The sequence below is a fragment of the Dipodomys spectabilis genome, unplaced genomic scaffold (genome assembly GCF_019054845.1).
Source record: "Dipodomys spectabilis isolate Male_0828 unplaced genomic scaffold, ASM1905484v1 ptg000002l, whole genome shotgun sequence".
NCBI classification, from domain to species: Eukaryota; Metazoa; Chordata; class Mammalia; order Rodentia; family Heteromyidae; genus Dipodomys; species Dipodomys spectabilis.
This window is the reverse complement of record NW_024870679.1, coordinates 3,080,035-3,105,316: the sequence shown is the minus strand read 5'-3', so window position 1 is coordinate 3,105,316 and position 25,282 is coordinate 3,080,035. Positions and strand designations below refer to the sequence as shown.

General features: G+C 47.7%; 1 protein-coding gene across 1 annotated transcript in view; it reads left to right on the top strand.

Annotated features, from left to right (window-relative positions):
• Window positions 1-25,076, top strand: part of Slc6a17 (solute carrier family 6 member 17) — a 57,124-nt gene extending 32,048 nt beyond the window's left edge. The window contains exons 4-12 of the mRNA XM_042682552.1: window positions 305-431; window positions 1,100-1,281; window positions 3,459-3,569; window positions 16,994-17,235; window positions 17,448-17,640; window positions 19,820-20,012; window positions 20,623-20,782; window positions 23,813-23,975; window positions 24,441-25,076. Coding sequence (XP_042538486.1) covers window positions 305-431; window positions 1,100-1,281; window positions 3,459-3,569; window positions 16,994-17,235; window positions 17,448-17,640; window positions 19,820-20,012; window positions 20,623-20,782; window positions 23,813-23,975; window positions 24,441-24,809 — 1,740 coding nt within the window. The 3' untranslated portion in view covers window positions 24,810-25,076. The remainder of the gene's footprint in view (window positions 1-304; window positions 432-1,099; window positions 1,282-3,458; window positions 3,570-16,993; window positions 17,236-17,447; window positions 17,641-19,819; window positions 20,013-20,622; window positions 20,783-23,812; window positions 23,976-24,440) is intronic.
• Window positions 25,077-25,282: the final 206 nt, after the last annotated feature.

Sequence of the window (25,282 nt, the reverse complement as noted above, 5' to 3'; positions counted from 1 at the left end):
AAAGATGGGAGGGGCTTCAAGTATTTCAGAGCAATGTTGAACTGGAATGGATTAACTTTTTAAGAGTTCATTGCTTAAAGGAGAAAATGTTAATATTGCAAGAGTTCCTTTGTGGATTGCTTGAGTAACAGATGAATGGAGCATTGGAGCAGGCCCTCACTGATTGCTCCTCAACCTCATTTTCCTCCTTGGGAGAGGGCAGCTGAGTTCTTGATGGCCTGAGCTGTTGGGCCTTGGTTGGAGTGTGGGGCCCAGGTAGCATTTCTGCAACCTTGGTGACACCGCCCTGGGCCCTTTTCCTCAGGTCTGCCTCTTCGTTGGGCTGTATTATAATGTGATCATCGGATGGAGTATCTTCTACTTCTTCAAGTCCTTCCAGTACCCACTACCCTGGAGCGAATGTCCTGTCATCAGGAATGGGACCACAGCAGGCAAGTATGGGTCCCCTGACTGACCCCCAACTGGGGATTCCAGTCAACTCTGCCCCCAGAACAGAGTCTAATAGGCTTAGCACTCAGATTTGGGATGTCGTTGTTGGCTTATTGGACAAGTCACTTAACACCCTGCTCCACATTTCCCCTTCCCCAGGACAAATGATCCCTCTTTAGCCTGGCCTACAGAGTCCTTAGGGGGTTGAATAAAATAATGAGTATAAGTAAAACTCTAGGAAGCATGGCTTTAGTTTAGTTGTGACGAACTATTAGGTGTTACCCTATACCATGAGTCCAAAAATAATCTTAGTTGTGTGCTAATCCTGCAAAGGGCATGGTGATGATCATCTCACTTCACAGATGGGAACAGAAGTCATTTTCCTATGTTCAGATGATCCATTTAGCCAATGATTTGGTTTGAAAGTCCAGGTCCAGCTCCCGATTTTATACCAATTTAGCCTGACTCGTCTTTACCTTCCCTGAGTGGATGAAGGGGAGGTAGCACGGGTGGGAATTTTGCCAGGTCATTGTATCCTGAAGCCTCCCAGACCCCAGGATTCCTCAGGGTCTGCCAGATCACTGCCTACAACCCCTCTGGTGCCCACCTTCAGTCATTCCCGCCCCCATCCTCACACGCCCTCCCGGGGTGGCCCTTGGTGTGCTTTCAGTGGTGGAAGCAGAGTGTGAGAAGAGCTCAGCCACTACGTACTTCTGGTACCGAGAGGCCTTGGACATCTCCAACTCCATCTCAGAGAGTGGGGGGCTCAATTGGAAGATGACATTGTGTCTCCTGGTGGCCTGGAGCATTGTGGGCATGGCTGTCGTCAAAGGCATCCAGTCCTCAGGCAAGGTAAGTTAAGGGAAGTCTGAGGATTCCAGATGATTGAATCAGGGCCTTTCTGTGGCCTTGGAGAAGGGGTGAGACTGTTACTGCCACACAATCCTGTGCTGTGGAGGTATTGCCCATCAGGAATGCATTTGCTGGAAAATCATTGATCTAACCTCTACTTGGCTCCTCTCAGATAACTGAGGCCTGCTCATGACATATTGATCCAGTGAAGTCTTGTCTAGATTCCATCTCCTCCAGTTTCCTAACACAGTCTACTCTAAGCAATCTTTGGCAAAAGCCAGCAGATTGCTATGTTTACAGTTGAAGGGTTTTTGAGCAGGGTGATGCTAGGGTTGTCTGAGTGAAAGGACTCAGAGTCCCCTAAAGACAGCTGTTGAGCAGTCTCACCTCCAAGGGTGCCCACCAAGCATGTCTTACACCTTTACCAGTGGTTCACACCCATTCAAAGTAGGGCCTTGTGTGTGTGTGTGTGTGTGTGTGTGTGTGTGTGCTGGTACTCAGCTTGAACTCGGGACCTGTGCACTGTCTCTTAGCTTTTTCACTCAAGGCTGAAGGCTGACACTCTACTATTTGAGCTCTTTCTCCTCTTCCATCCTTTTGGTACATAATTGGAAATAAGAGTCTCACAGACTTTCCTGCCTGGGCTGGTTTTGAACCATGATCATCAAATCTCAGCTTTCTGATTAGAGCTAGAATTATAGGCTTGAGCCATGGGCACTCAGCTTGAGGCTGTTTTTTGTCACTTACCAGTATTCATGGACTGAAAGGTATGGAAAGAATATTAGGTGTCTCACAATGTCATCCATTCATTTGACACATGAGAAAACTGAGGAAAAGCACCTTGCCTAGCATGCAACTGTGCTGTCTCAAAGCTGGACCTAGAGGCCTGGCAGGAAGCTCTGGAAAGGGGACATCACCCTAGTAACTGACTTCTTCCATCTCTAAATGCCAAAATACTAGCTGGCACTTCATAGAACTATCATTATATTTATATATTATATTATATTTATATATATTATATTCATGAGGATACTTGGTCCCCAATAATCTTAAGAATTAGGAATTACTAGGCTGGGAAGGTGACTCAGTGGTAGAGTGCTTGCCTTACATGCATGAGGCCCTGGGTTCGATTCCTCAGTACCATATAAGCAGAAAAAGCCAGAAGTGGTGCTCTGGCTTAAGTGGTAGAGCATTAGCCTTGAGCTGAAGAGCTGAGGGACAGCGTCCAGGCCCAGAGTTCAGGCCCCATGACCGTCCCCCCCCCCAAAAAAAAGAAAGGAATTACTGCCTTCTTCAGCAGTGATGGGGCTATGGAGACACTAAGGCCAAGTAAATGGCCTGATCTGCTCTTAGTCTTTGTACCACCCTGTGCTCGCTGCCCTCTGGACTTGTTTCAGTGCTGCAGGCGGTCTGTAGATGTATCCTCTGTGTGTGTCCATGTACCAGGGCAGTGGAAATGTACAACATACATGTGATGGAAAAATACACATGGTTGAGAATGGCTAGGAGCTAGACCTTCTTCTAATAGACTCTTCTTGGGAGCCCTCTCTAGCTTCCTGGATGTCATCTGTGAAAGCTGTAAGAGCAGGAGATATCCGTTTTTTTTTTATTTTGGGTCCAGACATGGGGCCTGAACTCTGGGCCTGGGCGCTGTCCCTCAGCTCTTCAGCTCAAGGCTAGTGCTCTACCATTTGAGCCACAGCGCCACTTCCGGCTTTTTTTGTTTTTGCTTATGTGGTGCTGAGGAATCGAACCCAGGGCGTCAGGCATGCAAGGCAAGCGCTTTAACCACTGAGCCACCTTCCCAGCCCCAGGAGATATCCTTGATGGGTTCACTTGGGAAGATGAAGAAGGAGGATGAGGAGAGAGAATTCAGGCTTTCCTCATCCTTCAGCAGTTCTAGGGGTGGGGACCACTAGCCTGAGCTCCAGAACTTGAGAGGCAAACAAAGCCCAGGAACAGCCATGTGGATTTCAGCTTATCCTGCTCCTGTTTCTGCCTGGGCTTAGGGCCAAGATGGGTGGTGGGTTTGGCTCTGTGCCCAGGGGCTCCGGGGCTCTGCTTTGTGCCACCTGGTATCAGAGGAGGCTCATGGGCCCCAGCTGTGAGCAGGGAGGGGGGCGGTGCCTGCTGTTGGAGGGGCTCCTCCTGACAGTGGGTCCCTGTCCTCTCTGCAGGTGATGTACTTCAGCTCTCTCTTCCCCTATGTGGTGCTGGCCTGCTTCCTGGTCCGGGGGCTGCTGCTGCGAGGAGCAGTCGATGGTATCCTGCACATGTTCACTCCTAAGGTAAGCATTTGGGACTCCTGTGTGCTGGGAACATGCCCAGGCCCACTGGTCTGGTCAGCTTCATACAACTGAACACATGCAAAACACCTGCTATATGTTGTGCTGGAAGGATCTAGGAAGAAAGGGAACCCTGGGCCCTGCCCTCATAATTCCAAGGAGATGCTGGGCACTGGTGGCTCACTCCTGTAGTCCTAGATACTCAGGAGGCTGAGATCTGAGGAGCACCATTTGAAGCTAGCCCAGCGAAGGAAAGTCTGTGAGACTCTATCTCCAATAAACTACTCAGAAAAAGCCAGAAGTGGCACTGTGGCTCAAGTGGTAGAGCATTAGCTTTGAGCAAGAAGAAGCTCAGGGACAGTGCTCAGGTAGGTCTTGGGTTCGAGCCCCAAGACCAGCACAAAACAAATAGACAAAAATCAAACAAAGTAGATCCAAAGATAAGGATGCTCCACCAGTCTGGGTAAAATCAAGAAAAGCTTTAGGTTAGGAAGTAACATCTGAAATGAGCCATGCCTGGGATGCTGATAGGATTTTGGTAGGATTCAAGAGGACTTTGTAGCCGAGCAAGGGTGTGGAAAAGCACTGAGCAGATGTGAGAGCTTGGTGAAGAAACTGGTTTGGCTAGGATGAGGTAAATGCTGAGATCTCTATCCAATCATGGGAGGAAACTTCATTGTGTGAATCTGTGACAGTAGGAACGTCAAAGATGCCTAAGAGACCCTCCCATCCTATCCCTGGGGGGAATCTTAAATTAAGGGAGAAAGGAACTCATTCACCCCCCCACTTAGTCCTTTCAACCCCCAAAGAGTTGAGCAGTCCTGATGCTTAAACTCAGGGTCTAAGTTTAAACTCAGAGTTTAAACGTGAGCTCTCTCTTGGCTCTCTCTCTCATGAACGGGGTTAGTGTCCTTATAAAAGAAGTCCAGGAAATCCTTGGGTTCATCTCCCACACGATGAGTGGGGGAGAGAAAGTACCATCTTCAAAGTAGAGAATGATGTACAAGATCTGCTCATAAGTATGGGATCTGCTGACCACTTCACCTTGACCTTTCCAGATTCCAGATCTGTGAGCAATAAAGTTTTATTGCTAATAAATTACCTAGTTTAAGGGTTGTTTTTTTTTAATTTTTGTCATAGCCACAGGAGTGAACTAAGACAAGTGAACTAAGACTAAGTGAACTAGCTGCCTTTGGGGAAGGACAGAAGTAAGATTAGGAACAATTACACATGCACTTTAGTGACATCTATAATATTTAATTTCTTAAGAAAGTCTATTATATTAATAGATATGTATTTTTTCCATTGGAAAAAGTTTATTATTGTGTGTCCATGTATTGGTACCCAGGCTCAGGGTCTCAGGACCTCACACTCAGCTCTTTTTGCTCACTATTGGCACTCTACCACTTGAACCACAGCTCTAGTCCAGCTTTTTTGTGGTTAATTGGAAATAGAGTCTTATGGACTTTTCTTGCTGGGCTGGCTTCAAACCACGATCCTCATATCTTTGCCTCCTGTAACTATAATTACAAGTGTGAGCTACTAGTGGCTTACATTTGCTATTTTTTTTTTGGGGGGGGGGTCCGGTCGTGGGGCCCAAACTCTGGGCCTGGGCGCTGTCCCTCAGCTCTTCAGCTCAAGGCTAGTGCTCTACCACTTGAGCCACAGCGCCATTTCTGGCTTTTTTCTTTTTGCTTATGTGGTGCTAAGGAATTGAACCCAGGGCCTCAGGCATGCAAGGCAAGCACTCTACCACTGAGCAACCTTCCCAGCCCTGCTATTTTTTTTAAAAGCATGAAATATACTCTGTACCTGACTCATGTAACTGTAATCCTTCTGTATATCACCTTTATAGTTACAATAAAAATAGCATAAATTACTTGTACAAGGGGTTTCATTGTGATATTTACATGCATGCATATAATATACTTGGTCAAATTTACCCATCTATATTACTTTTTTTTTTAACTCCTCTCCTTCTCACTTTTCTCTCTCTTTTTACCAGTTTTTGGTGAGTTTCATTATGCTGTTTTCATATATTCTTAATGTACTTCTATTATATATTATATTTCTATCATATTTATCCCTCACCCTTTTTTTCTCTTTGTGCCCCTACTGGGGCTTGAACTCAGGGTCTGGGTACTGTCCCTTAGCTTGTTTTCTACCATTTAAGCCAAAGCTCCATTTCCATCTTTTTGCTGATTAATTGGGGATTTCTTGCCTGGGCTAGCTTTGAATTGGGATCCTCAAATATCAGCCTCCTGAGTACCAAAGATTGCAGGCATAATTCACGAGTGCTTGGCTCAGACATATCAACTCTTAGTATTATTGCACTGCGTGATAAGTTTCAAGATAGGAATTTAGGAAGACACCAACATTCACACCATAACCTACACTTCCCTGAATTTAGGATTTATCTTACTAATACATTCTTTGAAAGTCATTATACATACACATGTTTCCATAAGTAGCATTTGTGCACACTCTTAAACTTTCCAGAAATGGCCCGGATTAGTGTCTTTATGTGATTTGCTTTCAGTTTCGCTTAGTACTACTTTTTGAAGCTCACCTGTATTGATTTTTCACTGCTATATCATATTCCAAAATAGGACTAAACTAAAATTTACTTATTCATTCTCTAGTTGATGACCATTTAAGTAGTTTCCAGTTTTCATCATGGCTAATACCACAGGTCTTCATGTACACAAGTTCCTCTAGGGTATGCATGTTTAAGAATGAGATTTCTGTCTCGCATGGTAGACATAGCTTTAGTCAAGATGCTCTCCAAAGTGGTTGTAGCCATTCTGACTCCTGACCAGTACAGGAGAGTTTCCTGTACCCTACATCTGTCAGGCTTCATTGTTACCAATCAGATGGATGCTGAATGGCTTTAAACAGAAGTCATTGCCTCCTTCTCAGATCTTTTCCTCCATGTTTAGGAAGCCATAAGAATCCATCTTAGCATTCGCAGAGGCCAGTGTCTTCATGAGAACGAGGCTTCTAAAAATTAGACCCAGAAGATGCTAAAGGAGTCAGATCTTCCAAAAACCAGCACAGAAGCCAGCCGCCGGTGGCTCATGCCTATAATCCTAGCTACTGAGGAGGCTGAGATACTGGATGATGGTTTAAAGCCAGCCCCAGCAGCAAAGTCCATGAGACTCTTATCTCCAATTAACCACTCAAAAACTGAAAGTGGCTCTGTGGCTCAAAGTGGTAGAGTGCTAGCCTTGAGGAAAGAACTCAGGGAGAGTGCCAAACTCTGAGTACAAGCCCCACGAACAGCAACAACAACAAAAACCAGCATAGTGGAATCTCCAGCCTGTGTGATTCTGGCCTGTAAGTCTGGAGCCTGTGGGGCTGGTCTTCACACCAAGTCCAGTGAGCAGTTCCATGGAGAAGCTCCTGCCCTTGACCCTGAGGGCTGTATTGCGCAAGGAGAGGAAGCATGGAGGGTCTCAGAGACCCAACTCCCCCAGCAAAGGCCCTGGAACAGCCGGAGCCATTATTTACTTGAGCCAAGTGAGACCCACTGGGGTGAGATTCTTAATTATCTTTTTTATGTATGACTTTTATTTGAAAATGCTAAAAACAGAGGGGTTACAGTTACATGAGTCAGGCAAAGAGTGGATTTCCTGTTGGACAATGTCACCCCTTCCCTTGCTTTCTCACAGTTTTTCCCTCCTATTTCCAGATCTGCTAGGTCATCTGCAGAAAGGAAGGACCAGAAATCGACTTCAGATAGAGAACCATTGAAAGGCATGACTGTTTCAGACCAGAACTGAAAGCCACTTCACTTCTTCTAGAATATAGGAATATAGACTGCCAGGTCATTGCCCGCAGCTGCCCAGGCTAGGAACTGCCCCTTTTGACACACCTTCACTTCTGGCTTTTTGGTGGTTAGTTGGAGTTAAGAGTCTCATGGATTTTCTTGCTGGGACTGACTTCAAATCATGATCTTCAGATCATGGCCTCCTGAGTAAACCAGGACTAAAGGTGTGAGCCATGGGCACCCTGATCCAAGGATATTTTTGACCAGGGCATCTCATAACTCATTTGGGAGAACTGGAGGTCTCTATGGACTCTAAAGCTTTCCATCATCAACCTGGGCACAAGTGGCTCCCACATGTAATCCTAGCAACTCAGGAAGCTGAAAACTGAGGATTGAGGTTTGAAGCCAGGCAGAGCAGGTAGGTCTGAGAGCTTTTCATCTCCAATTAACCAGCAAAAAGGAGGGCTAAAGGAATGGTTCAAGTGGTAGAGTGCCAGCTATGAGCAAGTATTCTGAACCTAAGGGGACACAGAGAGGATAGAGACCTGTTGAGGAGGATTTCCAGATGAGAGATGACTAAGGCTGAGGCTAGGTGGTAATGAGGGGTGGTTGGGTTAAAAATGCACTTAGCAAATAGAGGCAGTAGGGTTTGCTGTTACTTGGATGTGAGATGTGTGAGGAGGAGAAGAATCAAAGGTGACTCCAAGGTCTATGACCTAAGCAACCAGAAGGCTGGGGTTGATGTTTAGAGAGATGAGGGAGGATGGTGGGGGAAGAAGATCTGGGGGAGGACACCTGGAGGATTGCTTTGGGTATGGCAAGTTTGAAACATCAGGTGGGTGGAAGCACTAGCAAGTAGTTGGACAGGAGTCTGGAGTACAGATCGGAGAGGCCAGGGTAATAGAACTTCAGGTCATTGATTGGTTTATCGTCACTTGAAGGGTGGGCACTGTCAGAGAACAGGAGTTGGGGAGGGAGTGCTGGTGAAGGAAGAAGAAGAAGGGGAAAGAGTTGAATCCATTGAAAGAGACAGAATGGAGAAAATGCTTTGAGAATGGCTGAAGAAGTGATGGATCATCTGACAGTGAGGTATCTCTGGAGACCTTGACAAAGCTGTTTCGGTAGAGTACTGGGGACAAAATCTAGTAGTAATGGGTTGCAAAGGAAACACAAGATGAGGAATCAGAGACATAAGGAGAAAGAGAAATGGGAGATGAGGTGGTAACTAGAGAGGACCATGAGGTCGAAGGTATTTCTCAGAATTTTGTGATCATGTTGAAAAGAGTCCAGCATATACTGCTGATGGTGTTTAAATGGTGCAATAGCTTTGGAAAACAGCCCGATGGGTTTTCAGAAGGTTAAACTGAGTTAGCATATCATCCAACAACTCTGCTCCCGGGCCTAGACCCAAGAGAACTGAAAACATATGTGGACACAAACATTCATTTGAACATGAAAATTCATGGCAGTATTACTCATAGTGGCCCCAGAGCAGAAAAAATCCAAATGTCCATCTGCTGATGAATGGATAAACAAAAGATAGTATTTCCATAAAATGGAATATTATCCAGCCTGAAATAGGAATGAAGAGGCATGTGAAAAGCCTTGAAAGCATTAAGCCAAATGAAAGAAGTCAGACCCTAAAACCCACACTGGGTATAATTACAATTATATGAAATGGACAAAACGGGCAAATCCTTAGAAACAGAGAATAGTAGAGTGCTTGCTTAGGGCTAGACTTGAGAGGGTGTTGAGGAGACATGCCAATGGTCTTCCTTTTGAAGTGAAGAGGCTCTAAATTTATTTTGATAACTGGTAACTGTATATGCTATATTAAGAATTATTAAGCTGGTGGCTCATGCTTGTAATCCTCATTATTCAGGAGGCTGAGATCTGGAGATTTGAAGTCAGCCAGGGCAGGAAAGTCCATGAGACTCTTATCATTAAAAAGATGGGAGTAGAGCTGTGACTCAAGTGGTAGAGTGATCATTTTGAGCCAAAAAAGCTTAGGGACAGTGATCAAGTTCCAGGGCTGGCACAAAAAAAAAAAAGAAAAAAGAAAAGTATCATTTTACTAGGTGCTGATAGCTCACATCCATAATGTTAGTTACTCAGGAGGCTGAGATCTGAGGTTCAGAGTTCAAAGCCAGCCTGGGCAGAAAAGCTAGATTTTTACCTCCAGTTAACTAGCAAAAAGCTGGAAGTAGAGCTATGGCTCAAGTGGTGGGGTGCTAGCCTTGAGCTAAAAAAGCTAAGTAAGAATTCCCTGGGGCTGGGAAGGTGGCTCAATGGTAGAGTGCTTGCCTTGCATGCATGAGGCCCTGGGTTCGATTCCTCAGCACCACATAAGCAAAAAGAAAAAAGCCAGAAGTGGTGCTGTGGCTCAAGCGGTAGAGCACTAGCCTTAGCTGAAGGGCTAAGGGACAGCGCCCAGGCCCAGAGTTCAGGCCCCACAACTGGACCCCAAAAAAAAAAAGAATTCCCTGGACCTGAGTTCAAGCTCCAGTGCCATCATGTGAGCGTGCACATGTGCACACACACACACACACACACACACACACAATCATTGAACTGAGTATATTTAAAAATCCCTAAAGAGGGAGGAGACAGATGTTACTGTAGAGGTAGCATCAGGGAGAGGCTGAGAGCCCACATGGAGCAGTTGGTCTTCAGCAGGAGGGAAAGGGCAGTCCATGCATGATGCTGGCCAGTGAGGGGCTGTCAGGAGGGGGTCTCAGCAGTGAAGGAAGTGAGGTGGCTGTCAGTGAGGATGGAGGAGGAAGTAGTGGAGATCCTAGGAAGTGAATGTGGGCTGCCATTGTGAAAGAGCATGGGATAGGGGGCAGGTGCAGCACTAAAAGCCAGATAGTGTCCAGGGCTTGGGGAGCACATGGACTTCGGCTGTTTGTCCAGAACCAACCCCTCCGAGATCCAGGTTGCAGCTTCTCCCTCTCCAACTTCTCTGACAGCAGGCTGCTTCCCACCATCTGTGAGGAGTTTTGTTTGCTTGTTTGTGCCAGTACTGGGGCTTGAACTCCGGGCCTGCACACTGTCCCTTAGCTTTTTTTTTTTTTGGGTCCGGTCGTGGGGCCTGGGCACTGTCCCTCAGCTCTTCAGCTCAAGGCTAGCGCTCTACCACTTGAGCCACAGCGCCACTTCCGGCTTTTTTTTTTCTTTGCTTATGTGGTGCTGAGGAATCGAACTCAGGGCCTTAGGCATGCAAGGCAAGCGCTCTACCACTGAGCCACTTTCTCAGCCCCTCCCTTAGCTTTTTTGCTCAAAGTTGGCACTTTACCACTTAAGCTACACCTTCACTTTGGACTCTTTACTGGTTAATTGGAGGTAAGAGTCTCATGGACTTTCCTGCCTGATCTGGCTTTGAACTGTGATCCTTAGATATCAATCTTTCTGAGTAACTAGGCATGAGTCAATAGCACCCAGTTAAGTGAGGTGTTTTACAGTGGATGGATGGTGCCCTGATGCATACATTGGCTCACTCAAGCTTCTTGGCATTATGCCATTTCTCAGATGAGTAAACAAGCTGTGTGGCAAGGTTGAGAATGGGTAGAAGCAAACAGGGCAGCAGCCTGTTCCGAGCTTGGGAACTCTGTGATCCCAGCTTAGCATACTGAGAAAGTATTTAGCCTGAGGACAAGGTGGTGTCCTAGATTCCAGGAGAGCTCCATGGACAGTTCTTATGTAGACAGTACAGTGAAAGGAATATGCATGCACATATGTATGCATGTGTATATGGTAATATGTATATATAGGTGGTGTAGCCACATCAGTGTCTCTAGAGGCTTACATGGGGTGCTATAGGTATGGTTACATCTGGAGAAGGAAGTGGGCATCTGGGCTCCCCAAGTAAAGCATAGGAATTGACAGAATCACTACTTCTGTTAACTCTGGGCCCAGAGTGTGTGTGTGTGTGTGTGTGTGTGTGTGTGTGTGTGTGTTGGTACTGGACCTTGAACTCTGAGCCAGAGTACTGTCTCTTAGATTTTTCACTCAAGGCTGGCACTATCATTTGAGACACACCACCACTTTTGCCTTCTTGGTGGTTAATTGGAGATAAAAGTCTCATTGGCTTTCCTTCCGTGGGATCCTTCAAACCACAATTCTCAGATCTAAGCTTCTGAGTAGCTAGGATTACAGGCGTGAGCCACCAGCGCCCGGCTGGTGGAACTTCTTGACTCCCACCATTGGGGCCATGGCCTCTTGGCAAGAGGGAGGGGGCTGCCTGGCCTTGGGACTGGAAAAAACCATGTGATCTGGTTCAGATCCCAGTTCATCGTGCAGCAGCTGTTCCCACAGCTGTGAGATGGGGTGGAGGAAGGAAGTCAGGGGAGCTCATAGAGCTGCTGCTGACACATAGGGCCATTAGCAATCATCCTCCTTGTTTCTTGTGAAGGTGACATTGTTCTTGGGCAGTGCAAACTCGGCACTCCAGTGCCATCTGGTGTCTCATGGCCTGTCTGGCTCTGTGCAGGCAGGTGCCATAGTGGTGCTAGAGCAAGGGTGTGTGCTGCTGTCCCATCAGCTCAGCGGGGGCTCAGCAGCTGCGTGTGCATTGGGAAAGCATCTTCATGTCCATGAGTCACAGGCTGAGAAACACCTTGTTCCCTCGATGCGAGAATGACTCAGCCACTGTGCCAAAGAACAGAAAGAAGCCATTGCTGTTTTAGGAGTGGGAGAGGGCACTGAATAGGGAGAGCTGATTTCTCTTTCCTCTTGCAGTTGTGTCCTCATGTCTGGAAAGGATGTGGGGCACCCCGAGTCTGGACAGGGGTTGGCACTTTTTTGTGTGGGTGTGTTGGTAGTGAAGCTTGAACTCAGAGCCTGAGTGCTGTCCCTTGGCTTTTTCACTCAAGGCTGGTACTCTCCCACTAGAGCCACAACTCCATTTCTGGTTTTGAGTTTTGTGGGGTTTTTTTTTTTTGGCTAATTGGAGATAAAAGTCTCACAGACTTTTCTTCCTGGGCTGCCTTTGAACTGTGATCCTCAGATCTCACTTTCTGAGTAGCTAGGATTACAGGTGTGAGCCACCAGTGCCTAGCTAAGAATCTTCTAAAACTCCAAGAACATCAAGCATTCCATACTGGAGGAGCCTGGCTCAGTTTACTCCCAGATTCACACTGTGTATCTGTTCATCTCTGTCAGTGAGAGAGCCCCTCCAGTGCAGGCTGGAAGCAGGGGTACCGAGACACAATCCTTTCAAAGGACAAGTATGGCTGCAGGTGATTTGGGGAGCCTCGAAAAGGGATCTGGATCCATCAATTTCTCTCAAAATAGTATGAAGACTGGGAATTGGGTACAATGGAGAAGGGTGAGGTTGGCCAGGTGTTAATAATTGTTGAAGCTGGGGAGTGGGTATAAGGGGAATTCATTACATTATCCTCCCAACTTTTTGATTTTTTACTAGTCCATTTTGTGTGCCAATACTGGGACTTGTACTCAGGTCCTGGGAACTGTCTCTTAGGTTTTTGTTTTTGTTTTTTGTGGTTTTTTTTGCTCAAGGTTGGTGCTTTAAGCTATAGCTCTACTTTAGGCTTTTTGGTGGTCAATTGTAGATAAGAGTCTCAGACTTTTCTTCTGGGGCTGGCTTCAAACTGAGATCCTCTTGAGTAGCTAGGATTACAACATGAGCAATGGGTGTCAAGCTTCCATGATTTTTTTTAATGGAAGAGCAATAGTAAACAGATACAGTCTTTGGGAGGGAGGATGGTACTAGGGTTTGATCTTATAGCCTTAAGCTTATTACACCGCCTCTACCATTTGATCTAGGCCTCCATACCACCTCCCTGTATTGGTAGGGATTTTGTTGTTGGTTTTGTTTGTTTTTTGCTTTACAAACTTTTTTTTTTTTGGGTCCGGTTGTGGGGCCTGAACTCTGGGCCTGGGTGCTGTCCCTCAGCTCTTCAGCTCAAGGCTAGTGCTCTACCACTTGAGCCACAGCACCACTTCTGGCTTTTTTCTTTTTGCTTATGTGGCGCTGAGGAATCGAACCCAGGGCCTCATGCATTGCAAGGCAAGTGCTCTACCACTGAGCCACCTTCCCAGCCCCGCTTTACAAACTTTTTTGGATAGTGTCCCTTGCTTTTAACCAGGACCTCCTACCTACAGCCTCTCAAGCATCTGTGACTATAGGCATGCACCATGAAGCCTGGAAATAATAGATACAATCTTAAAAGACAGTGAAACAATTTTGTTTTTGTCTAATATCATAGTATATCCCACAGTCCTGAGGAGGTCTCCAAGCTGTGCTGATAAGTTTGGGACTATGATGTCTTACTGGAATGGCTGCCTTGCTTATGAAATGGCCTTTGAATGGTCACCAGGAATTTACACCCTTATTTAATGGTAGGGAGTTGCGAGAGTCCTAAGGATAGTATGTATTTGGGTCTCACAATCTGAACCTTTTTGTAAAATCTGAGCTAATGTCTTGTTTGTTTATTTTTGAAGCAGGGCTCTCCTTAGGTTATTAGGCCAGTTTAGGCTGGCCTCAAACTCCTACCTCAGCCTCTGGAGTGCTTGGATTACATATGTGTATGGCTTATGGTAATGGTTAATGTAAATTACAAATATAATAATTACAAAAAAAGGGGAGGGAGGAAAAGAAGAGAGGAATCAGCATTAAAATAGCTATGCTTAGCCAGGTGTGGTGGCTCATGCCTGCAATCCCAGCTACTCCAGAGGCTGAGATCTGAGAATCACAGGTTGAAGCCAGCCTGGGCAAGAAAAGCCTGTGAAACTCTCATTTCCAATTAGTCACCAAAAAGCTGGGACTGTAGCTGGGGCTCAAGTGGTAGAGTGCTAGCCTTGAGCAAAAAGAAAAAGCTTACGGACACAATGCCAAGGCCCAGAGTTCAAGCCCCACAACCAAAAAACAAAAACAAAAATACTAAGGCACAGCACCCAGGCCCTGAGTTCAAGCCCCATGACCACCACAAATAAAAAAGCTATTTTTTACAAAGCAGAAGTTTTGAAGTCCCAAGAATCTGCCTTAGAAGATGACATCTTAGCCCCAAAAGGCAGATCCAACCTCAAAGTCCCTTGTCTGGTCCTTCCTGAAGGCACAAGGTCAGCTTTTGTCTGTCTGTCTTTCTGTCTGTCTGTTTCAGAGCTCTTCTACATATCAGGCACTGTTCACACAGGTGTGAATAGAAGTTTGTACTTCTGGAAGGATGACAGTCATGGTTAGAGCTGTGACAGCCCAAAGCCTAGCTCTGTAACCAGCAATCAGAATAAGCCTCAAAGACGGCTCTTTGAGCTAGGTTTTGAGAAATAAATAGGAGTTCACCAGGAAGTGAGCAGGAGGAAGGGAATGCAAGGCAGAGGGAACTGCCATGACCAAGGTGAGAGACATGAAAGGCCCTGGTGCTTTGTTGAGAGTGGTAAGGTGGACAGGGATTTCCAAAAGTCAGAGGAGAGCCATTGAGGATTTTCATCACTCATGAGACATGACCAGAGCATGTTCACTTAAACATGCCTGCTCTCACAAAGTCCTGTACTTCTCCTTTCTTTTCTGGCTCTCACAGACTGCCCATAACTCTACCAGGTCTGGATCTAGCCAGAGGGAAGTAGCCAGGCTCCACAGCTTGGTTGGGAGGGCTGTCATGATGCGCAGACAGTAGGGACACTGTGCAGGCCAGCAAGCCTGTCCGGTGTATGTAACATCCACCTTTCCTGTTGCTTTTTGGGAGAATCATTTTATTTTGTGCCAATACTGGGGCTTGAACTCAGGGCCTGGGTGCCTGTCCTTTAGCTTTTTCATTCAATAGATAAATAAATAGATAGATAAATGTTCTATCACTTGAGCCACAGCTCCACTTCCAGATTTTTGCTAGTTAATTGGAGAGTCTCAGACTTTCCTGCTCAGGCTGGCTTCAAACCCTCATCCTTAGATCTCAGCTTCCTGAGTAGCTAGGATTGTAGGTATGAGCTGCTGGTGCTTGGCTAGACCTCTCACTTCTAAACACCCACCTGACTGCTGATGTCCTCTCTCAGCGCTGGTCTCTGGGCCGTCCTGGCCTTCCTCAATCAGGCTCTCCCTGAGTTTTCTTCCTGCCCAATTCTCCCACTTCCTGGCAGAAGGTTCTTCACCTTCCCTGCGGGAAACATTGAGAGTGGATTTGCCCGGGGCCAGCCTCTCCTCACTTCCTAACCTCAGCCCTAGCTTTACCTCCTTCCAGGAAGCTGCTACTCCCAGCCTCTTCCTCCAGCTCTGCTGTCTCCTCTAAATTCCAGATTCTCTGCCCAACTGCCTACCTGACATCTCCTCCCTCTGAAAGGCGCCGTGTCGAGCTCTCGTCTTGATCTGCCCTGTCCAACTGTGCTAACACGTTCCTCTTCCTCTGCTCCCACTGCCATGCATTCAACCTAAAAGCCAGAAACATGACCCCACCTGCACCACTCTACCTGTACCCCTCAGCCGTACCATCTGATCTCTGCCCCTACTGCCACCTGTCAGATCTCAGCTCCAGGATCCCTTCCCTGGGGAAGGGTTGGCCGCCTCCTGACTTTCTTGCATCCCCCATTACAGGTGCTCAGAACATTGAGCGTCTGGCTGCCACAGCCCTTTGTCATGTTTGCAATTTAGCATTGCTTGATGAGATCATTTGAGCAATGCTCACCTCTCCTACTAGAAATAAACTCCAGAAGTGCTAGAACCTTGCCTCAAGGAACAAACAGTAAAAGATAAACAGATACGGAAAGGGCTTTGGAAATTGTGTCGTCCATGCAAATGCTGTGGTGGCTTGGCCTTTGTAAGGTCTGAAGACATGGTGCTAGGGCAGGGGCTGCTTCTGTCCAGAGGGATGTGTGTGTAGGGGGTGTCAGTTATGTGATTTGAAGTGTGTAGATTTGTGTGGCTTCTTTTGGGGTGGAAGGAAAGATTGAGCAGGGAGAAAGAAGCAAAAGGTGGGGGTTGTTCTATTTGGGATGGAGGGAAGGTCATATAGAGACATTGAGTTCCCAGTTCGCTCATCCTGTTGTACAGGCTGTTGACTACATGACTCTAGGAGGTACCACTCACACCCTAGTCTAAGAGAATGTCACTCCTTAGACTTGTGCATGATACAACCCCTTGCATTGATCTTGGTCATGTTCCTTCGTCTGACAGCTCCATGGTAAGCGATGACAGCAGCTAAGATTAACAGAATTTACCATGCAAGCACTTGGCATTCGTTTTTTATTTTACTAGGACCTCACATCAATCCTCTGAAATTGACATCTGTGTTTTGCACTTGGGGAAACTAAGGCTCAGATGAATTAGGTGCATTGTCCTGGGTCATTCAGCCCAGGACATTCTTATTATGATGCCAGTCTCCATTGAGGGTGTGAGGAAAAGGGGTATAGGGAACCCCAAAATACCTGATTGTAACTTTTTTCTTGTCTGGGGTTTGAACTTAGGGCCTGGATGCTATCCGTTAACTCTTTTGCTCAAGGCTGGTGCTCTACCACTTGAGCCACAGCTCTACTTCTGACTTTTTGGTGGTTGGTCTCCCAGACTTTCCTGCCTAGGCCTGCTTCGAGCTGAGATCCTCAGCTGAGCCCCCTGAATAGTCAGGCTTATAGGCGTGAGCAACCAGTGCCGAGCTCTGAGTATAATAATGGTTTCCATGTGTGTCTCTTTCCCCGTCATGGCTCTCTCCCACAGTTGGACAAGATGCTGGACCCGCAGGTGTGGCGAGAAGCAGCTACTCAGGTCTTCTTCGCCCTGGGACTGGGCTTTGGTGGTGTCATCGCCTTCTCCAGCTACAACAAGCAGGACAATAACTGCCACTTTGACGCTGCCCTGGTGTCCTTCATCAATTTCTTCACTTCAGTGTTGGCTACCCTGGTGGTGTTTGCTGTACTGGGCTTCAAGGCCAACATCATGAATGAGAAGTGTGTGGTCGAGTAGGTGGCCTGTCCTCTCTGGTCCCTCCTTCCCCAGCCTACCTCATCAGGAGTGGGCAGGTGGGCCGTGTGGGGCAAGAGGCCTGCATTAGGAAAGCATCAAGTATCCCACGGGGATACATGGCCCACAGGGCAGGCTCAGAGGTGTGGCCCATGGGGTCCTGCCTGTGTGCCTGCCTTCTTACCCAACCCTCTCCCCCATTATGCTGTAGGAATGCGGAGAAAATCCTTGGGTACCTCAACTCCAATGTCCTAAGTCGGGACCTCATTCCACCTCATGTCAACTTCTCCCACCTGACCACCAAGGACTACATGGAGATGTACAACGTCATCATGACTGTAAAGGAAGAGCACTTCTCAGACCTGGGTCTGGATGCGTGCCTCCTGGAGGATGAGCTGAACAAGGTAGGAGGCAGGCTCTTCTACCCAGGACAGGCAGGAGCCCAGAGACAGGGTAGCTGGAGCTTGGCTTCAGAAAGCCCATAGGGACTCACTAGTTTATGTCATGAGAAGGACCCACTATGCGCCCACACAGAGAGAGAATGAGGATGTGTCAGCAGAAGCCCTTGCCATGAAGTAGCTTAAGACTAGACCAGGGGCCAAGGCAGGCCTATCCATCTCAGAGACAGTCAGTGTGAGTAACTTCCCTATTAATTGAGGGGACTTGTGTGGTGTCTGGTCCTGCTATATATACATATATATATATATATATATATGTATATAAATATATATATAATCACTTAGAACAGAGGCTGCTCATGATGCATGAGGCACAGGTTTGTGTTCCTGTCTGTCCTTTGTGCTCCAGCTCCAGGTCTAGGAGTTGAACATTAATATCATCCCTTGGTTTTAGCCATGAGTAGCCTATAGGTGGGGGTTTGGTCAAGATCTCACAGCTACTAAGTGGACAAATACAAAGATGAATTAGACAAAGCATCCACTAGTGGCTCACACTTGTAATCCTAGCTACTCAGGAGGCTGAGATCTGAGGATCATGGTTCACTGCCAGCCTGGGTAAGAAAGTCTGTGAGAATCTTATGTCCAGTTAACCCCTGAAAACTTGGAAGTATTGCTGTGACTCAAGTGGTAGAGCAAAAGAAGCTCAGGGATAGCACCTAGGCCCTGAGTTCAAGCACAGGGACTGTCACCAAAAATGAAAATTAAAAACAAAATGAGGGCTGGATATGTGGCTTAGTGGTAGAGTGCTTGCCTAGCATGCATGAAGCCCTGGGTTCGATTCCTCAGTACCACATAAACAGAAAAAGCTGGAAGTGACGCGATGGCTCAAGTGGTAGAATGCTAGCTTTGAGCACAGAGAGGCTCAGGGACAGTTGCTAGGCCCTCAGTTCAAGCTCCAAGATTGGTGAAAAATGACTGTTCAGTCAAATTATATGGGTAACAGGATAGAGAAACCCACAGGGTCCCACTTGTAGCAGGCTCCCATAGCTTGGTCCAACCCTGCCCTTCTTTATGGGACTAGAAGCTTCTCTAAGCAATGTCTGAGCTCCATTAAACAGAAGGAGCCACTTCCCACATCCTTGACCCTTCCTAGATGATCAAGACCAAAGGAGCCAGGCACTGGTGGCTCACTCCTGTAAGCCTAGCTACTCAGGAAGCTAGAATCTGAGGATCACAGGTTGAAGCCAGCCCAGGCAGAATAATTTGAGACACTCGTATCTCCAGTTAACCAGCAAAAAAGCTGCAAGTGGAAGGGTAGCTCAAGTGGTAGAGTACCAGCCTTGAATGAGAAAACCAAGGGCAAGCTCAAGGTCCTGAGTTCAAGCTTCAGTACTGGTACAGAAAATGAAAATAGCTAAGGTGCTCAATTTGGGAATCCATCGCCTGGGTTCTTCCCAACAGCATTAAGAACCTCTCCTTTCTGTGTTCCATAAACATTCCGCACCCTCTTTGGGATGGCCTGCTTCTCTGAATAAAACTAGAATTATAGCAGATTTTTCATACACTACAACCTTGATCAAATCCAATTGGCAGGAATTACACACTCAGATGGAGGTATGTGTTCCCTCGAAATCACAGGAGAACGTGTAAGGCAGTGAGTGTGTGCTGTGGCCAAGTGCCCTGGAAGCAGAACCCAAGCATTCAAGCTGTTCTTGAGCTATCTGGTGGCTTAATTAAACCCTAGACCAGCTTCACCAAAGACCAATCAAATCGCTGTGATGGAGCGCTAAAAGCTGCCACAGGGCAACTGTCAGAATTTCAGAGGTTGGATGGCCAGCAAGGTGGGAGCAATCAAGGAAGACATCTTAGAAGAAGTGGTTGTGCTGGGCATTTCTAGACATGAGCCTCTTCCCTTGAATCCCCAAGGTCGCTGTACCACCTGTGGATCCTAGACCCCTGCAGGGGAATTCCTGGTACTTCTATTCTACCTGGGGATTCCAGTGCCTCAGGATTCCCAACCAACAGGCTGAGATCCAATCAATGGGATCCAGGTTTTAGGGGGGGGGGTGCTCTCTAGGAAACAGAGAGCAATGATTCCTAAAAGCCCCAAGGGCAGAGGGAAGGAAGCAGGGGGCTTCCAGGGTGTGGGTGGGCCTTGAACCTTCACTCTCCACTCTACCCTCAGTCTGTGCAGGGCACAGGCCTGGCCTTCATCGCCTTCACGGAGGCCATGACACACTTCCCTGCCTCTCCGTTCTGGTCTGTCATGTTCTTCCTGATGCTCATCAACCTGGGTCTGGGCAGCATGATCGGAACCATGGCGGGCATCACCACACCCATCATCGACACCTTCAAGGTGCCCAAGGAGATGTTCACAGGTAAGACCTGTGGCTGCCCACGTACGGGACAGTCAGGTGGACTGGGGGTTCAGGTGGACAGGTTCTCCCTGGGCTGTGCCTTCTCTCTGGGGATACAGCTGGGCCACAGCCGGAAGGAGAAAGCTGGAAACTGGAGTCAAACCCGAGTCAGGAGGTGGGCCTATTTCTTGGGTTCACTTGCCTTCTGGCTGAGGCCCTGTTGGCTCATCTTGGGCAGGGCTCAGCACCGGCTCACACCCCGCTCCACCCTCTTAGCTCCAGCCCCTTTGGATCCTGGACCCTGCTAGTATATCTCGGGTCCCATGCAGAACTCCTTCCCACTGTTACCCTCAGGCAGGGAGTACCTTATGGTTCTCAATGAGGAAACGGAGGTAGAGACAGAGATCCAGAGAATCATTTCAGTTCAATGCCGTAATTAAATGGAATTGACCAGGGATGGGGGAGATAGGAGAATCTGGGCCTTCTTTAAGAATCCCTCCTACCCAGAAGGGGGGCTCAGAACCCCAGCATTGAGCACCCTCCGGTAGAGCTGTCCCCAAGGGAGCGGGAATGCTAGCCTCTTGTCCACCCTGCACCTTTGCCCCCACACCGGCCTCTCGGCTCTCTGTAGTGGGCTGCTGTGTCTTTGCATTCTTCGTGGGGCTGTTGTTCGTCCAGCGCTCCGGAAACTACTTTGTCACCATGTTCGATGACTACTCAGCCACCCTGCCACTCACCGTCATCGTCATCCTTGAGAACATTGCTGTGGCCTGGATCTATGGAACCAAGAAGTAAGGGAGACAAGGGGAGAGGTATGGGGGAGAGGGGAAGGAGAGGGGAAGCAGGAGGCAGGAGGCAGGCTTAGTCTCACATGACTTCCTGGAGGGTCCTGTATTCTAGACCTGCTTGTGAATGGAGCAACAGACCATAGACTCTGGGAAACTGAAGCCTAGAAAGAGGGAATGACTGACATAAGCCATTAGCTAGTAAAAGAAATGTGCTGAGGATCTATGAGTCCTGGGTTCAAGTCTACTCCCAGCCTAAATTGCCTTAAAAAACCTTGGCCTCTGTCCTAGGTACCAACTCTCCAGAATCCAGTTCAACTTCTTAAGCATTTGGTGGGAACTCCAGGATTCCCTGCCCTCAAGAACTTATGGAGTAGCTGGGCACCAGTGGCTCACACCTATAATCCTAGCTACTCAGGAGGCTGAGATTTGAGGATGGTGGTTCAAAGCCAGCCTAGGCAGAAAAGTCAGTGAGACTCATATCTCCAATAAACTACCAAAAAATGCCAGAAATGGAGCTGTGGTTCGGGCAATAGAGAGCCTTCAGAAAAACAACAACAACAAACTCAGGGGCAGCACCCAGGCTCTGAGTTCAAGTCCAGGACCACCATAAGTAAATAGTAAAAATAACTAATGAACTAACTTGTAAATCTCAGTGGCTACGATTTCCAACGGTGGTTTGGGCCCAAGTTTGGAGTCAGGCAGGGTAAGATATTCAGTGATGAGGTCTGGTAAGGATGGGTCTGGTCTCATGGCCTGATCTGAGGACGGACTTCACTTACCATCAGTGCTCAGCCTTGTCCCCCCCTTTAAGGAGAAATCCCTGTTCCCACAAAGCTCTTTCTACCAATGCAGCTCAGCTCAGCTCAGCATTGTCTGTGGCCACTCTTTCCTTGTCCTCAGCAATGCCTGGGACTTCCAGTGACCCCTCAACCCTGAAACTTCCTAGATAGTCTTGGAATTGGGGTATTCTCACAGGAGTCACTTGCCTATGAAAGGGGGGACACCCCTGTCTCTGCCCTGTGAACCAGGGCTGGAAGACACTGCTAGAGGGGTTCTAACTCTGGGTGCAATGGCCCCTACCCAGTGCCATTTCCATTCTCAGAATATCTTTTTTTTTAAAGGTGTGTGTGCTAATACTAGGACTTGAAGGTGTGTGTGCTAATACTAGGGCCTGGACACTGTCCTTCAGTTTTTTTCTGCTCAAGGCTGGCATTCTGCCACTTAAGCTACAGCTCCACTTCCAGTTTTTTGTTGGTTAACTGGAGATAAGAATCTCATACACTTTTCTGCCTAGGCTGGCTTTGAACCATGACCCTTGGATCTTAGCCTCCTGAATAGCTAGGATTACAGGTGTGAGGCACTGGTATCTTACAGAGTATCATTTTAATGTGTTTTGTGATAGGTCAGCAGGCTTGAACTAAGAACCTGGACATTGTCCCTGAGCATTTGTGCTCAAAGCTAGTGCTCTACCACTTTGAGCCACAGCTCCACTTTCCATTTTCTGGTGGTTAATTGGAGATAAGTCTCACAGACTTTCCTGTCTGGGATGACTTTGAACTGCAATCCTCAGATCTCAGCTTCCTGAGTCACTAGGATTACAGATGTGAGCCACCAGCACCTGGCAACAGTATCATTTTCATTGATTGATTAGTGATACTGAGGTTTTAACTCATGACTTTGCATTTTCAAGGAAAGTGCTCTACCTCTTCAGCCACACCTTCAGCCCAGAATATCATTTCTAAATGCATAACATAAACTATATAGGATTGTATAAGAAAGTAATCACATAAAAAACTATTGTTTAATATGCAGAATAATAAAGCACATGTACTTTATTTTTATTGCCTTAAGTTATAAGATCTGCTTGTGGATCTAGTACCAAACATGATTTCAAAGAAGTGATGAATATGAATGTTTAAGATACCTTCAATAACTATCAGGCAGTATGAAAATACGTGATTTCATCTATTGGTGACCGAGTTCTATCTATCTTTAACACTCATGATTGCTTACATTTGTAATAGACTGAATTGCCTGATTTCAGGTAGTATAATTTAGGGAAAGATGAGTGTTGTATGCTTTATGACCTGCCTGCCTCTTGCAATTCTTAGCAATTCTAGACCTTGAGGTGAGAAACCTGGATGCTAAGAAGGTGCATCGCTGTATCTTCTCCAGTAGGGGGAGTCAAGAGCCATGCAGCGTGTGCTCCAGTGAACACAAATTGTCTAGTGCCCTTACCCATGCTCACCCAGGGCAGGTCTGACAGGCTGTATCAAATCCTTGGGTGGAACATGGTTCGAGGTAGAGCAGAGCCTTCAAGAGTCCACCAGGCCTCACACTATGAGTATTGAAGGTGAGGCCTACAAAAGCACCTGGGAGGAGCCAAGGCAGCTGGTTCACACCTGTAAATCTAGGTGCTCAGAAGGCTGAGATCTGAGGACTGAGGTTTGGAGCCAGCCCAGGCAGGAAAGTCTGAGAAACTTTTATCTCCAATTAATCACTTAAAAAAAAAGTGTGGCTTAAGTGGTACTTCATCAGTCTTGAGTGAAAAGATCATGCTCAGGTCCTGAGTTCAAGCCTCAGTACTGGCACAATAAAACAAAACAAAACAAAATATAAAGTATAGTAACATGTCAGCCTTGAAGGAAAAACCTAGAAAGGGTGCTGGTGGCTTATATTTGTAATCCTATCTACCTGAAAGGACTGAGATCTAAGGATCATAGTTCAAAGCCAGCCCAGGCAGGAAGGTTTGTGAAACTTATTTCTAATTAATCAGCAAAAAAGCCAGAAATGCAGGCGTGGCTCAAGTGGTAGAGTGTCAGACTTGAGTGAAAAGCCAAGTAGGAGCAGAAGCCCCTGAGTTCAAGCCCCCAATATGGGCACAAAATAAGAATAGACTGGAATAGCCTAGGAGAATAAAATCGAATGGCATAGAAAAGCCTAGAAGGAACTAGTCAATGAAGGCTTTTTAGTAGAGGTAGCTGGGGGTAAGAGGGGCGTGGTGGTAAAGGTGCCCTCTGCTATGCCTGGCAGGTTCATGCAGGAACTGACGGAGATGCTGGGGTTCCAACCCTACCGCTTCTATTTCTACATGTGGAAGTTTGTGTCTCCCCTATGCATGGCCGTGCTCACCACAGCCAGTATCATCCAGCTGGGGGTCACACCCCCAGGCTACAGTGCCTGGATCAAGGAGGAGGTAAGTGGTGGGGACTGGAGACCTCAGAGACACGGACACCTTCTCAGGCCTTTAATGCAACAGGATACACCTTTATAGGGCAGAAACTCTGTGCCAGGCCCTGTCAGGGGCTGTGCATACCAAGCCTGTCATCTGTACATTCACCCTGAGCAATGGCCTTATCCCTACGGCACAGATGGGGAAACAGGCTCACTACAGGTCTTTCAAACCCTTAGTTTCTCTCCATGTCTATGGAGATGTCTGAGGTAGCTAAACCAAGATGAGGGTGAGTTCAAGCCCAATAGTACCCCAGAGCCACTGACCTGCTGATGCCTGGTTAGGGTGATGGGAGGGGAGAAGAGTGGCAGATCGTGGTTGAGGGCAGGAAGAGGGCTGTCTTGCAGACCTGGTTGGGGGGGGGGGGTGGCAGGGAGGTGTTTGCCATCACTGTACCGGCAGCAGCCCTTACCACTCAATCACCCTCAGGCTGCAGAGCGCTACCTGTATTTCCCTAACTGGGCCATGGCTCTCCTGGTCACCCTCATCATCGTGGCGACCCTGCCCATCCCTGTGGTGTTCATCCTGCGACATTTCCACCTGCTGTCCGATGGCTCCAACACCCTCTCCGTGTCCTACAAGAAGGGCCGCATGATGAAGGACATCTCAAACCTGGAAGAGAACGACGAGACCCGCTTTATCCTCAGCAAGGTGCCCAGCGAGGCGCCCTCCCCCATGCCTACCCACCGCTCCTATCTGGGACCCGGCAGCACATCACCCCTAGACACCAGCGGCAACCCCAACGGACGCTATGGAAGCGGCTACCTCCTGGCCAGCACCCCTGAGTCAGAGCTGTGACCACTGCCCCCAACCAGTCCATTTCCCCCCCCATGCCCACCCACCCTGCCCATTTATCTGGGCCTTCCCTCTTCCTCCATGGTGGCCATCAGGTCCAGGCCAGGCCCTCTGCCAAGGACAGAGGGTCTAGCTTGCTCAATCTCGACCCCAGCACTCTGCTCCCTTGGTTTGAGCAGGAGGCTGGGGACAACTCTATCCCCCACTTCTTACCCTTGAGAACCTCTCACCAAATTGCAGCCATGTCACCAGAACAATCCACGAGTCTGGATTCCCAATAGGGGAATCCTCCTGTAACCTGCCACCCGCAGTTTTGAGGTCTGAGGTCCCCTCATGTGGTCACATGATCATGGGAAGAGGCACCAGCCAACCCAGACTGGGCGGCTTCTGAGCCAGGAGGCTGCCTTAGTGATCCGGGGGGGAACCCATGTGCCAGGACTCAGGGCTCAGACTTGGTAGGAGGTATACAGAAGCTT